The sequence below is a fragment of the Hypanus sabinus genome, chromosome 10 (genome assembly GCF_030144855.1).
Source record: "Hypanus sabinus isolate sHypSab1 chromosome 10, sHypSab1.hap1, whole genome shotgun sequence".
Lineage (NCBI taxonomy): Eukaryota > Metazoa > Chordata > Chondrichthyes > Myliobatiformes > Dasyatidae > Hypanus > Hypanus sabinus.
The window spans coordinates 112,605,766-112,618,497 of record NC_082715.1 but is presented as its reverse complement, the minus strand read 5'-3'; the positions used below and the strand labels follow the sequence as shown (position 1 = coordinate 112,618,497).

The 12,732-nt window shown below is 41.7% G+C and overlaps 1 protein-coding gene across 5 annotated transcripts in view; it reads right to left on the bottom strand.

The window, feature by feature from the left end:
• The window catches only part of mia3 (MIA SH3 domain ER export factor 3), a 111,422-nt gene that overhangs the window by 58,584 nt on the left and 40,106 nt on the right, over window positions 1–12,732 (bottom strand). For all 5 annotated transcript variants that reach the window (XM_059982648.1, XM_059982650.1, XM_059982649.1 and 2 more), the window contains one exon: window positions 12,081–12,199. In XM_059982648.1, coding sequence (XP_059838631.1) covers window positions 12,081–12,199 — 119 coding nt within the window. The remainder of the gene's footprint in view (window positions 1–12,080; window positions 12,200–12,732) is intronic.

The following is a 12,732-nucleotide window of genomic DNA, read 5'->3' as shown; positions in this document are numbered from 1 at the left end:
CTCCAGATCGTAGCCATTGGAAAAAAAAGTCACAGACTGAGAAATTTGCTTTTTTGTTAGCCATTGGTGAAGTTCCTGAAGACTGCAGGGTGGCTAATGTTGTTCCACTGTTCAATAAGGGTAGAAAGGACAGGCTAGGGAAATACAGGCCTGTGAGCCTGACTTCAGTTTAGGGAAGCTACTAGAGGGAATTCATTGGAGGGAATTCTGAGGGACAAGATCTACCATCATTTGGATAGTCGAGACCTAATTTAAAATAGTTTGCATGATTCTGTGTGTGGGAGGTCATGTTTGAAAAATCTTTCGGAATATTTTAAAGGGACAACAGAGGAGAATGATGAAGATATGGCAGTGGATGTTGTTTATATGGACTTCAGTAAGGCCCCTGACAAGGTCTCACATAGCAAGCTGAACTGGAAGATAAGAGTCGCATGGGATTCAAGGGGACTGACAAGTGAGGTGGGTTCAGAATTGGCTCGATGTCAGGAAGCAAAGGGTAATGATTAAAGGCCGATTCTCCAACTGGAGGACTGTTACTGGTGAGATGCCCCGGGATCAGTCTTGGTACTGCTACTATCCAATAATATGGACAATGTTAAGAGTTTGTTCGACAGCAAGAAGATCCAACAAGTCAATACTTAAAGAAATACAAACCGACTGCTCACTAGGAGACTTGATTATAAGAGATAAGCTCAAATATTTTGGCCACATCATGAGAAGACAGGATGCCTTGGAGAAGACTTTCATGTTCGGTAAAACAGAAGGAGGACGACGACAGGATCGATAATATTACTCAGACAATGTGCATGACCTTGGGGGATCTTAGAGAGGCAGCTTCCAACCAGAAGTCTTGGTGCGCAGGTGTCCATGAGGTCATGAAGAGTCGGACTCAACTTCATGACTGAACGCAAACAAATTATCCAATATGGAAATAAGTTGGTTGTGAAAGTATACTAAACTATAAGGTCTTGTTGATAGTTAAGCAGGTTATAGGGATCATGTGGTCATGAAGGGTACAGTAGGGGATTTCTGGGAACAGTGGGCTTTACTGTTCCTGGAAAACCTACTGTTTTATAGACAGTAATAATCATATTTTAATTAATGCTCACAGACTTGTAAATGATGTCTGTATTTTGTGTATTTTTGTGTAAATAAACTTTTGTAGTTTTGAAACAAAATAGGTAATGTATTTTGTACATTCAAACCAGTTTAGGACCTATACAGTGAATCAAAAGGCACTTACAGGTGTTGTGCAAAAGAGGCAACTCGGAGAACAAGTGCAGGCACTTGCACTGAACTTTGCACAAGTAGATAGAGTGGTGAAGGTGTTTTGTATGTTGACCTTCATCAGTCAGAGCATGAAATTTAGGAAGAGGGACATTATGTTGCAGTTATACAAGTCATGGCGAGACTGCACTTGGAGAATCATGTGTAGTTTGGTCACCCTATTACATAAAATATACTGTCAAGCTCAGGACAGTGCAGAAGAGACTTATGAGGATGTAGCCTGGACTTGACAGTGAGTTTTAGGGACCCATTGGACACACTGGATTTTTTTTTGGAATGTAGGAAAATGAGAGATGATCTCATTAAAGTTTATAAAAATCATGAGGGATATGGATGAGATAGATGATCAGCCTTTTCTCCCAGGCTTGAGGAGCTTAAACCAAGAGGGCACAAACACAAGAGGGGAGAAATTTAAGAGACCTGAGAGATAACTTCTTTACACAGTGAGTAGTGAGTACTTGGAATGAGCTGTCAGAGAAGTGGCTGAAGCAGGCAGAACTGCAACATTGAAGAAGCATTTGGATACGCATATGAAGAGGAAGGGCATGGACTGAACACAGGTGACTGGAACTAACGGGGAGGATGCTATGGTCAGCATGAACAAGTTGTGTCAAAGGGCTCCATTCAGTGCTGTATGACTCTCTGGCTATTAATGCTCACTGCTTTTCATAATCCTGATATTCAAACCTGTCAGTATATTTTAAAGCCAAATGATGGCACACTGTGCAAGCAGATGTGTATATAGTTCCAGTATAAATCATCAATACTGAGGGAGGATCTCTCAATATAACACTGTTTGCTGATTCCAATTGCACTGATACTGCTGTCTAGAATTAGATCAACATGGCCAGTCACTGAATAAAACACAACTATCAGCTGGGTAACCTTGGCAAGCTACCTGGAGGATTAAACTCTGATTAACGCACTTCGTTTCTCAACTTTTACTTGAAGCGACAAGTCACAATGTGGCATGCAACTGAAAGTGCTTATTAACCCATAGTCAGCACAGTGAGAAGAGATAAGAACAGGTCAGCTGATAATGTATACATGGACTTCAGTAAAGCATTCAACATGATCCAAGATAGGCTGACCTAAAAGATTAAGGCCCTTGGTGAGTTGATAGTTTGGATTTAAAACTGGTTTTGGCCAAAGAAGAGAGTAGTTTTGAAGGAGTATTTTTCTGACTGGAGGTTTGTAACCAGTGGGGATCAGTTCTATCCTTTGTAATCCATATAAATGATTTGGAGAATAATATAGGTGTGCTGATAAACAAATTTGCAGACAACACAGTAAGTGCAGAATTGTGGATAGTAGAAAAGCTGATAGAGGCTAGAGCAGGATATACAGTAAACTAATTTGAAATATGGGCAGAGAAATTGCAGGTGGAGTAAAAATAAAAGAATTGGACAATATGACACTAATAAAAGTAGGCTCCTGGTCCAAGAGTCTCTCACCATAAATATTATTTAATTTCAAGACTGCCCCAGCTCCACGTAAACAGTGTCCCAGATGATTTAGTATACAAAATATTTTTTAAAGAACTTAATAATCATAAACTAGAATAGCACATCCACATGCATAGTTTCATCAATTCGAGATGCATGGACATATTTATAAAGATCACAAGAAAATGTCTACCATTGCTTCCATGTTGCAAACTGGCACAGGCCACATAGCCAATACAGTACTGTTATCTGAATTCACTTAAACTGCCGCTCTACAATTGTTCAAGAGAATATCCTCCACTTCTCTCTTACCACTATCTTTAGTAATGAACAGCCTATAACCCAAAAATAACATGCAGTTCAAATTGGAGAAGATTTAAGAGTATGCATTAAAATTATCATACAGATATAACTGATATGACCAAAAACATGCACGTGTGTAAAAACACCCAAAGAACGTCACAGGTGAGTCATCCGACAAGAACAGGCACCAAGCAAAAGACAACCCCAGCACAGATGATCAACCATCTGGCCAACGTGGGTCTTAGAGAAACAAAACAGCAAGATTTGAGTGGCCAGGGGAAAAGGGACTGGAAGCTCAATGCTTTTATAACCAAGACATAGCACTGCTGAAGCTCGGGTGAAGTTTATGGACAATGCACAAGAGACTCAAGTTGATTGAGTCCAGAAATCTAAAAAAAACACTGCAAGTGGTTATATAAAAAAAAGAGAGGAAAGTCTGTTAGGAATTAGAACTGAAGAATTGGATAAATTCTTTATATATATATATATATATATATATATGCACTTATCAATATGCCAAGGTATTGCATGTGAAAAGAAGTGGCAAATGAGGCATTCAGTTAATGAAAGTGTTAAGAATAGAAATCTTCCAAATTACAGCAGGGTTCCTGAGAACTGCTCATAATCAGGAAGTTTGCAAGTGACAAATGCCAACTACAGAGCAATATAGAGAGGAAAAAAAACACACCAGCCAAGGATAACATAATTAAACTAGGGTGCTTAGCACAACCATTAAGAGACTACTTTCATGAATCCTGCTAGCGATAACAAGACTAATTCTGAACTATGTTTGCACGTGGTAGAAACCTGCAGCATTGCAGCAGCTGACAACCTCATGTCTCTGGTCTCTCAAATGGTCATTCATATGGGTTCTACAGAAAGTCACCTGTTAATAACACAGGGAGGACTGGTTACATTAACATATTTAGATTCAAGTATTTAAGAAATTACTTCACAGACCAAGAGTTACATTAACTTTACATCTAGCAAAGACACCTAGACTATTTCTGTAATTTTAAAACAAACCTAATAGGTGCCTGAGATTTAGAAACTTAGAGGACAAAGGAAAGAAAAGCAGAGATATACAACATAGCATGCAGAATTGTTAGGGCTCAGCAGTTTCCCATATAGTAGTTTCTATGATTAACCATTCACTGCTTTTATTGTAAATGTACAAGATGTTGGTGAGGCCACATTTGGAATATTATGTTCAGTTTTGGTCACCCTGCTATAGAAAATATGCCATTATGCTGGAAAGAGTAAAGAGAAGATTTACAAGAAAGTTGTTGGAATTCAAGGGACTGTTACAAAAGATTGAGCATGCTGGGATTTTATTCTTTAGAGTATGATAAAATGAGAGGTGACATTATAAACTCACGAGGAGCACAGTTAGGATGAGTACAGTCTCTTTCCCAGGAATGGGGAAATCAAGAACTAGGACACACACTCAACAGCCACTTTTTAGGTACACCTGCCTGTTAAACCCATCAGGGTTGAGCCCACTAGGGGATCAGGACTGGGTGTTGTGTCATGAAATAAATTTCATCAAGGAACTTAAGGTAAGTGAACCTGTAGGAGACAAGAGATCATAATATGACACAATTCATCCTGCAATTTGAGAGAGAGAAGTTAAAGTCAAATGTATCGGTATTACAAAGGAGTAAAAGGAATGAGAGGCGTAAGAAAGGAGCTGGCCAAAGTTGACTAGCAGGGATGATGAGGGAGCAGCAATGGCTGGGATTTCTGAGAGCAATTCAGAAGACACAGGACAGAATTATCCCAAAAACAAGGAAGTATTCAAAAGGCAGGATGGCAACTATGGCTGACAAGTCGAAGCCAACATGAAAGGAAAAGATGGCATGCAACGGAACAAAAATTGGTGTGAAGGGAGAAGATTGGGAAGCTTTTAAAAAACAACAGAAAGCAAGTAAAAAAAAAAGCAATAAGGAGGGTAAAAATGAAATATGAAGGTAAGCTAGCCAATAATATCAAAGAGGACAAAAATTGTTTTTTCCCCAATTTATAAAGAGTAAAAGAGAGGCAAGAGTAAATATCAGATCCTGGGAAATTACCCTGGAGAGGTAGTAATGGTCAGAGCACAGAAGTGGGTGCAATTCTTTTTACTAGGAAGATATTTGGGAAGCTGAAAGACGTGAAGGTAGATAAGTCACCTGGACAAGACAGACTACACCCCACAGATTTGAAAGAGGTCTCTTAGGAGGTTGTAGAGGTAATAGGAATGATCTTTCAAGAATCAAAAGATTTTGGCATGGTTCCGGAGGACTAGAAAATTGCACGTCACTCCACTCTTCAAGAAGGGAAGGAGGCAGATGAAAGGAAATTATAGGCCAGTTAGCCTGACCTCAGTGGTTGGGAAGATGTTAAACTCGACTGTTAAAGATGGGGTTTCAGGATACTTGGAGGCACATGGTAAAATAGGCCAAAGTCAGCAGGCTTTCATTCAGTGAAAATCTTGCCTGATAAATCTGTTGGGAATCTTTGAGGAAATAACAAGTAGGAAAGGCAAAGGAGAATTAGTGGACATTGTGTATTGGATTGCCAGAAGGCCTTTGACAAGTGCTGCACATGAGGTTGCTTAACAAATTAAGGGCCCATGGTATTACGGGAAAGACACTAACACAGATAGAGCATTAGCAGATAGGCAGATGGCAAAAAGTGGGAATAAAGGTAGCCTTTTCTTTTTGGCCGCTGATGACCAGTGGGGCTCCACAGAGTTGGTACTGATGCTCTTTACATTGTAAGTCGATTATGGATGATGGAACTGATGGCTTTGTAGGCAAGTTTACGAACAATAAGGAGACAGGTAGGTAATGTGAGGAAGCAGGAAGGCTGCAGAAGGACTTAGATTAGGAGAATGGAGAAAGAAGTGGTAGATATAATAGTGTAGGGAAGATTATGATCATACACTTTAGCAGAAGGAATAAAAGCACTGACTACAGTCGGCCCTCTTTATCCATGGGGGATCGGTTCCAGGACCCCCACCCATAGATACCAAAAAATGCAGATGCTCAAGTCCCTTATTTAACCTGTCTCAGTGCAGTGGTCTTTAGGACCCAGCGGAACACCGGACCTTATTTAACCAGTCTTAGTGCAGTGATCTTTAGGACCCAGCGGAACACCGGACCTTATTTGACCTGTCTCTCAGTATGGTGGGCAGCTCTGAATCCGCAGTGTTTCAGTTCATGAAAACAATGACAATCACAATTGAAAATAAAGTGGAAGTAATAAAGCGATCAGAAAGAGGTGAAACGCGATCGGTCAAAGAGTTAGGCTACAGTCGGTCAACGATCAGAACAATTTTAATGGAGCATGTGGAAGGCCCTTCCTGATGAAAGCTGCAATTATTACTAAGCAATGCAGTGGTTTAATTATTGAAATACATACGTTTCCTAAGTGTTTTATATGCATAAAAAGGTAAAATATATACTATATACTAAGACAAATGTTTGACTAACTGACGCTAAGTAATACCGGATGTACATGTTCCGACTTCAAATTCGACTTAAAGACGGACTCAGGAACGGTACTCATTCATAACCCAGGGACTGCTTGTACTTTAAAATCATCTCTAGATTACTTATAATACCTAATACAATGTAAATGCTATGTAAATAGTTGTTAGACTGCATTGTTTAGGGAATAATGACAAGAAAATAGTAGTCTGTACATGCTCAAACAACGAGTGCTGGAGAGAGAACTTCCGGGTTTTCCCGAATCGTGGTTGGTTGAATCTGCGCATGCGGAACTCGCGGATAAGGAGGGCTGACTGTACTTTCTAAACAAGGAGAAAATCCAAAAGTCCAAGGTGCAAAGGTACTTGGGAGTCCTTGTGCAGGGTTCCCTTGCAGGTTGAGATGATGATGATGGTGAGGAAGGCAAATGCAATGTTAGCATTCATTTCAAGAGGACTCGAATAAAAAAGCAAGGATGTAGTACTGAGGCTTGTGAACATCTCTGAGCCCCGTATCTAAGAAAAGGCTGCAACAGGTTCAAAAGAGAGTCATGAAGATTATTCCAGGAATAAAAGGCTCATCATATGAGGAGTATTTGATGGCTCCGGAACAGCCCTCGCTGGGATTTAGAAGAATGGGGGGGGGGGGGCCATCTCATTGACGTATATCAAATGTTGAAAGGCCCAGATAGAGTGGATGTGACGAGGATGTTTCCAAGAGTGAGGGAGTCTAGGACTAGAGGTCATAACCTCAGAATAGAGGGGTCCATTTATATCAGAGATGAGGAGCAATTTCTAAGCACTGGATCCTTTCTGTTTTTAACCCAACTCTTGTTAATCTCTGCCTTGATTGAGCCTTCACAGCCACCTTTGGTGGAGAAGGTTATTCAGCAAATATGAGATATGGGATAATATCTGGTAAAAGATCAACATGATCTGACTGAGATACAAAAGACCAAATTGTTTTTTCCTGTTTCTACCACTCAATGAACAATACATTCATAGGACACCTGTGAAAAACATACAGCTGCATTAACGGTACATTTATAAAACTGAGATCATGGTACTAGCACATTTGTGTTACTACAGTAAGAAAATAGACAGCAATATAAATAGTAAGCACATAAAACACACAGATATATTGAATATTAGTTTATAAAGTCACAAGGATATTTTCATATATACAAATTACAACAAAAAATTTTGAAGTTACCACTAAAGTGCAATAACCCACAACTTTATACATTTTATACAGTTACTATACGTAAACTCACTCACAGATATGACAGAAATACATTTATAAAGTTACCATATGCACATTAATCAAGTTACCTTAATGCATCTTACAAGTTACCATGAGTACATGCATATAGACAACACATCTTGTAACTATGGCTACATTCACACCCACACACAATGTTTAGTGACTTCTTAAATTTCAAAGTAAACTTAATTCATCAAAATATACATAAATACAAAGAAAATATGCATTGCTTTATTTATCATTAATTATGTCATTCAATCTAAGCATTCACAGTGTTACTGATTCTATACATTTGTAGTATGATCACCTTCATTATAAAGTGTGCCACTACCACCCACATGACCCGTACCATCCCCCTCTTTGGGTAACACAATTTAAGAAACTTTTTCATAGGACTTTGTCCTACAGTAAAGTATCTGCCTGCAGGTGATCCACACCTCTCCATTCCCTACACGCTCTGTGAACCATCTGCCTGCAGGTGATCCACACCTCTCCATTCCCTACACGCTCTGTGAACCATCTGCCTGCAGGTGATCCACACCTCTCCATTCCCTACACGCTCTGGTGCCTCTTAAATGCTACTACCATGTTTGCTTCCACCACCAGTGCATTCCAGGCACCTACCACTTCATGTAAAAATAAAGTTTACAGCAAACATCTCCTTTAAACTTTCCCTCTCTCATCTTAAATGCATTTTCTAGTATTTGACATCTCCACCTAGAAAAAAGATTGAGTACCTATGCCTCTCATAATCTTACAACCCTCTACAAAGTTTCCATTCAGCCTCTAGTGCCTCTGAGAAAACAACACAAATTTGATTAATATCTCCTAATATTCCAAGCAACATCCTGATGAACCTCTTTTTCACCCTTTCCAAAGTCTCCACATCCTTCCTGTAAACAACACACACAAAATGCTGGTGGAACACAGCAGGCCAGGAGTCCTGACGAAGGGTCTTGGCCCGAAACATCGACAGTGCTTCTCCTATAGATGCTGCCTGGCCTGCTGTGTTCCACCAGCATTTTGTGTTGTTGTTGTTGTTTGAATTTCCAGCATCTGCAGATTTCCTCGTGTGTACATCCTTCCTGTAATGGGGCAAACAGAACAGCAGATAACACTGCAAATGCAGCTTCACCAGTTTTATACACTGCAACGTTTACGATTCCTGTACTCAGTGCCTTCAGTGAAGACTGATATGTCTTCTTTACCAGCCTATTTGTGTTGCTACCTTCAGAGAGCTATGGACTTAGACCCCAAGATCACCGGTACAATAATGATGCAAAGATCCTGCCATTTACTGTATACATTTCACATTTACATCTGACCCTACCCCCAAAAGTGCAATACATCTCCCACTTGCTGGATTAAACTGTATATCCATTTCTCTATATCTGCAAATGACCTACATCCTCCTGTAACAATCTTCTTCAGTAACATCTCCACCGATTTTGGCATTTGCAACCTTTACTAAGCAGCCCATCTTATCACACAAACACACACAGTATACCTACACTGACCAACCTCGGGTACACACACACAGTATACCCATACTGACCAACCTCCACACACACACACACACACAGAGTGCATTTACAACTGGCTTCAGGTAACAAACACGGCTGTGTTAACCGAACATTTATAGTGCTATCACTGCCCGTTATCTCGCTCCCAAGTGATTGCCTTCTGCCACCCGTCAAACCAGGCCGGCCGGAGTCCAGTGGCGGGATCGGACAGGTGGACTTGCTCCCAGTCCCTGGTCGCCGCTCTCCTCACCTGGTTAATGCGGCCCACCAGAGCCGAGTAGACGAGTGCACCGGGCCCGAGTCCGTGAGCGGTCGGCGCTGTCTGCTCCTTCCCCGAGCTCATGGCGTTGAGGGCGGAAGTCTGACAGCAGAGGGTCCGGTGAGGCTGCCCTGTTAATGGAACAGCGGCAGCGAGAAGACCCCAGACAACCGTCTGTGTATCGGCCTCATGCCGACAGATACCGATCGCCTCCCATTCAACACGTCAACCGAAAGTGAGCGGCGCCGGAACTAACAGCGCCACCTCCACCATCACGGTTCCGGATGGCTCCGCTCCGCCAGCAGCGCCCCCAGCCGCCAGCCGCCAGCCCTACGTCGATCTGGCTCCAGATCGTTTCATAAACCGCGAAAATAGGTGCTTTTCAGTTTCTTAAGAGTCTTTGGAAGCTTTCTTCACCTTGAAGAGCTTCTGTAAACAATGCAGAACTTTGAAACCCAGTCACGATTATCATCCCTCCATAAATGCTGCCTGACCCACTGAATTCATCCAGTATTTTGTGTGTTGCTACAAATTGCAGCATCTGCAATCTTTTCTATTTCCACGATTGTAAACCTTCCTGTTGAGCAATCCTTTGGGGTCGAGAATGGCTTGCTTCCATTCCAAAATTATCAGACTCTGAAGTGGCTCATGAAGTCAAAGTGACATCCACAGGCTGGGTCAGGAAGCACTTGAAGTGTCAAGCTGGCAGTAAAGAGGTTCGCTGCTCTTTCCTGCTTCAGCATACTCCCACAAAAAGATCTCTTGGCTCTCAAGTGCAATTCCACCTGCTGCTCCTCCAGTTCATTGAGTCAATGGCTACGAAAGCTCATGGTGACCAGCTCATTCTTCTTTAGCGAGGCTTTGAGAACAACCTTAAAGCCTTTCCCCTTTCCTCCTACTAACCTTGTGCCATGTGAGCCTGTTTCAGTTGTCATCTTGGTCCGACTATTGGAATCACACTATATAATTCAGGACTCAACATTAGCCAAGGGTAGGATGACAACTCCGGTTCGCTTATCGGCTAGTGGGTTTGGAGGATTTTGCAGTGAGCATGCTGTTTTGTCTGCTTGTGGTAGGATATCATATTGCAAAAGCACTTTGTGATCAGGAATCACAGGGATCACCTTGTGCCTGGTTTGAGGTCTTCATTTTCAAGCACCCTTTTCCTCAAACAGATGAAGGCAATTTTGGGTAGTGCAGTGATATAACTAGCCATGCTCAAGCAACCCTACTTCAATCGCGACCTCAGACGCTGTTTGTGTGGTGCTCCCTGTGCAGTTGGGCTTCCCCTCCCCCCATACACGTTCCAAACACAAGTCGCCTTTCAGTAAAAATAACGAGTCAAAGGGAGAGGGAATAAATTGCCAGGCTTCAGGGAAATAAAGAGGATAATGGGACTGTTGGGAGCTAAGCCAAGCTACATGGCCTCCTGCATTGTAAGAAGTCCATTGGATTCTAAAAGCTGAGGTCCTCATATTCTGGCCTCATCTCCAACCCTGATTTAAAAAGGACTGCACCAAGGGCAACATTTTCAAGTAGCCCAGGTGATTGGCTTTCGAATTTCTTCCCCAAACCACTCCTACTTGCCGAGACGGCACTCGCTAAAACCCTCCCCCTTAAACAAGATTTCAGTCACCATCCAAGTATTTGCTGGTGCCCCAGTGCCAAGTTGGCTATATCACCGTGGGATAACACGACAGATTAAGTGCTACATGTATACAAGTTCATCATAGTCAGACAACACAGAAACAGGCCAAGTCTATCCCAACAAAGATTCTTATCTAAGCTTTTCCCAGTGCCCATATCCTTTCCCATCCATGTGCCTATCCAAATATCTTTTAACTGTCATTAATGTGCCTGCCTCAACCATTTCCTCTGGCAGCTCATCCCATACATTGATCAGCCTTGAGGTGTAAAATTTGCCCCTCAGGTTCCTATTAAATTTTTCCCTTCTCACCTTAAACCTATGCTCGTTAGGTTTTAATTCCCCAACCCTGAGAAAAAGATAGTGTGCATTCATCCCATCTACATCCCTTATGATTTTATATACCTCTAAATTCATCTCTCATTTTCCTATGCTCCAATAAAAAAGTCCCAATTCACTGAACTTCTCTCCGTAACTAAGTCCCTCGATTCTCGGCAGCATACTCATGAATCTCATTTGCACTCTTTGCAACTCAATGGCATTTTTTCCATAGTAGGGCGACCAAAACTGAACACAATATTCCAAATCATCAACATCTTGCACAAGTGCAACATAATATACCAACTTCTATACTTCATGCCCTGACTGACGAAGGCCAGCATGCCAAAAGCCTTCTCCAGCACCCTGTCCACTGGCAACACCACTTTCAGGAAATCATGCACTCCCACGTCCCAAACTGTGATTATATGTGCAGAAAATCAGATATGGGACTTCAACACACATGGACCCAAGGGTAAGAATTACCAATGACAGAAGCATCATACTCTCACAGAACTACATAGAACAGCAGTAGGTAAACTGGGAGTAAATAGAGATACTTACAAATTCCGAGAGTGAACGGACAACTTGTCTCACAGTGTTGCTCGTAGCCAGGATGACTCCGTACAGTGCTGAGATAGTCCATGGCAGCCACTGAATCCTTTCCTGGGAGTGCAGAGAACCTGATGTCCAACACGGAACAGAGACAGTGAATGAACCAGCTTACCTGCTGACAGCACACATCATACTCATCGAAGCATGGTAAGAGATTATAAAGTCTTCATAATTCCCATGTGTTAACTTTCAATGATTCATGCCCAAGAGCATCCAAGCTCCACGGAACAGCAACAATTTATAATCTCTCACCATTTCAAAGGAAAACCTCAAAATCAAACACAAATCTGCAGGTGCTGGAAATCTAAAATAAAAATAGGAAATGCTGGAGAAACTTTGTTCAAAAGTTTCTCAATCCACAGATGTGGCACAGCCAGAATATTCCCAGTACTTCCTATCTTTTATAATTATTCTGCTTTTCAATTCTATCTACTTTATATTTCAATCACAAACAAGAGAAAATCTGCAGATGCTGGAAATCCAAGTGACACACAAAATGCTGGAGGAACTCAGCAGGCCAGGCAGCATCTTGGAAAAGAGTACAATCGACGTTTCTGCAGGACTTCCTATCAAAGGGTCTCGGCTCAAAACGTCGACTGTT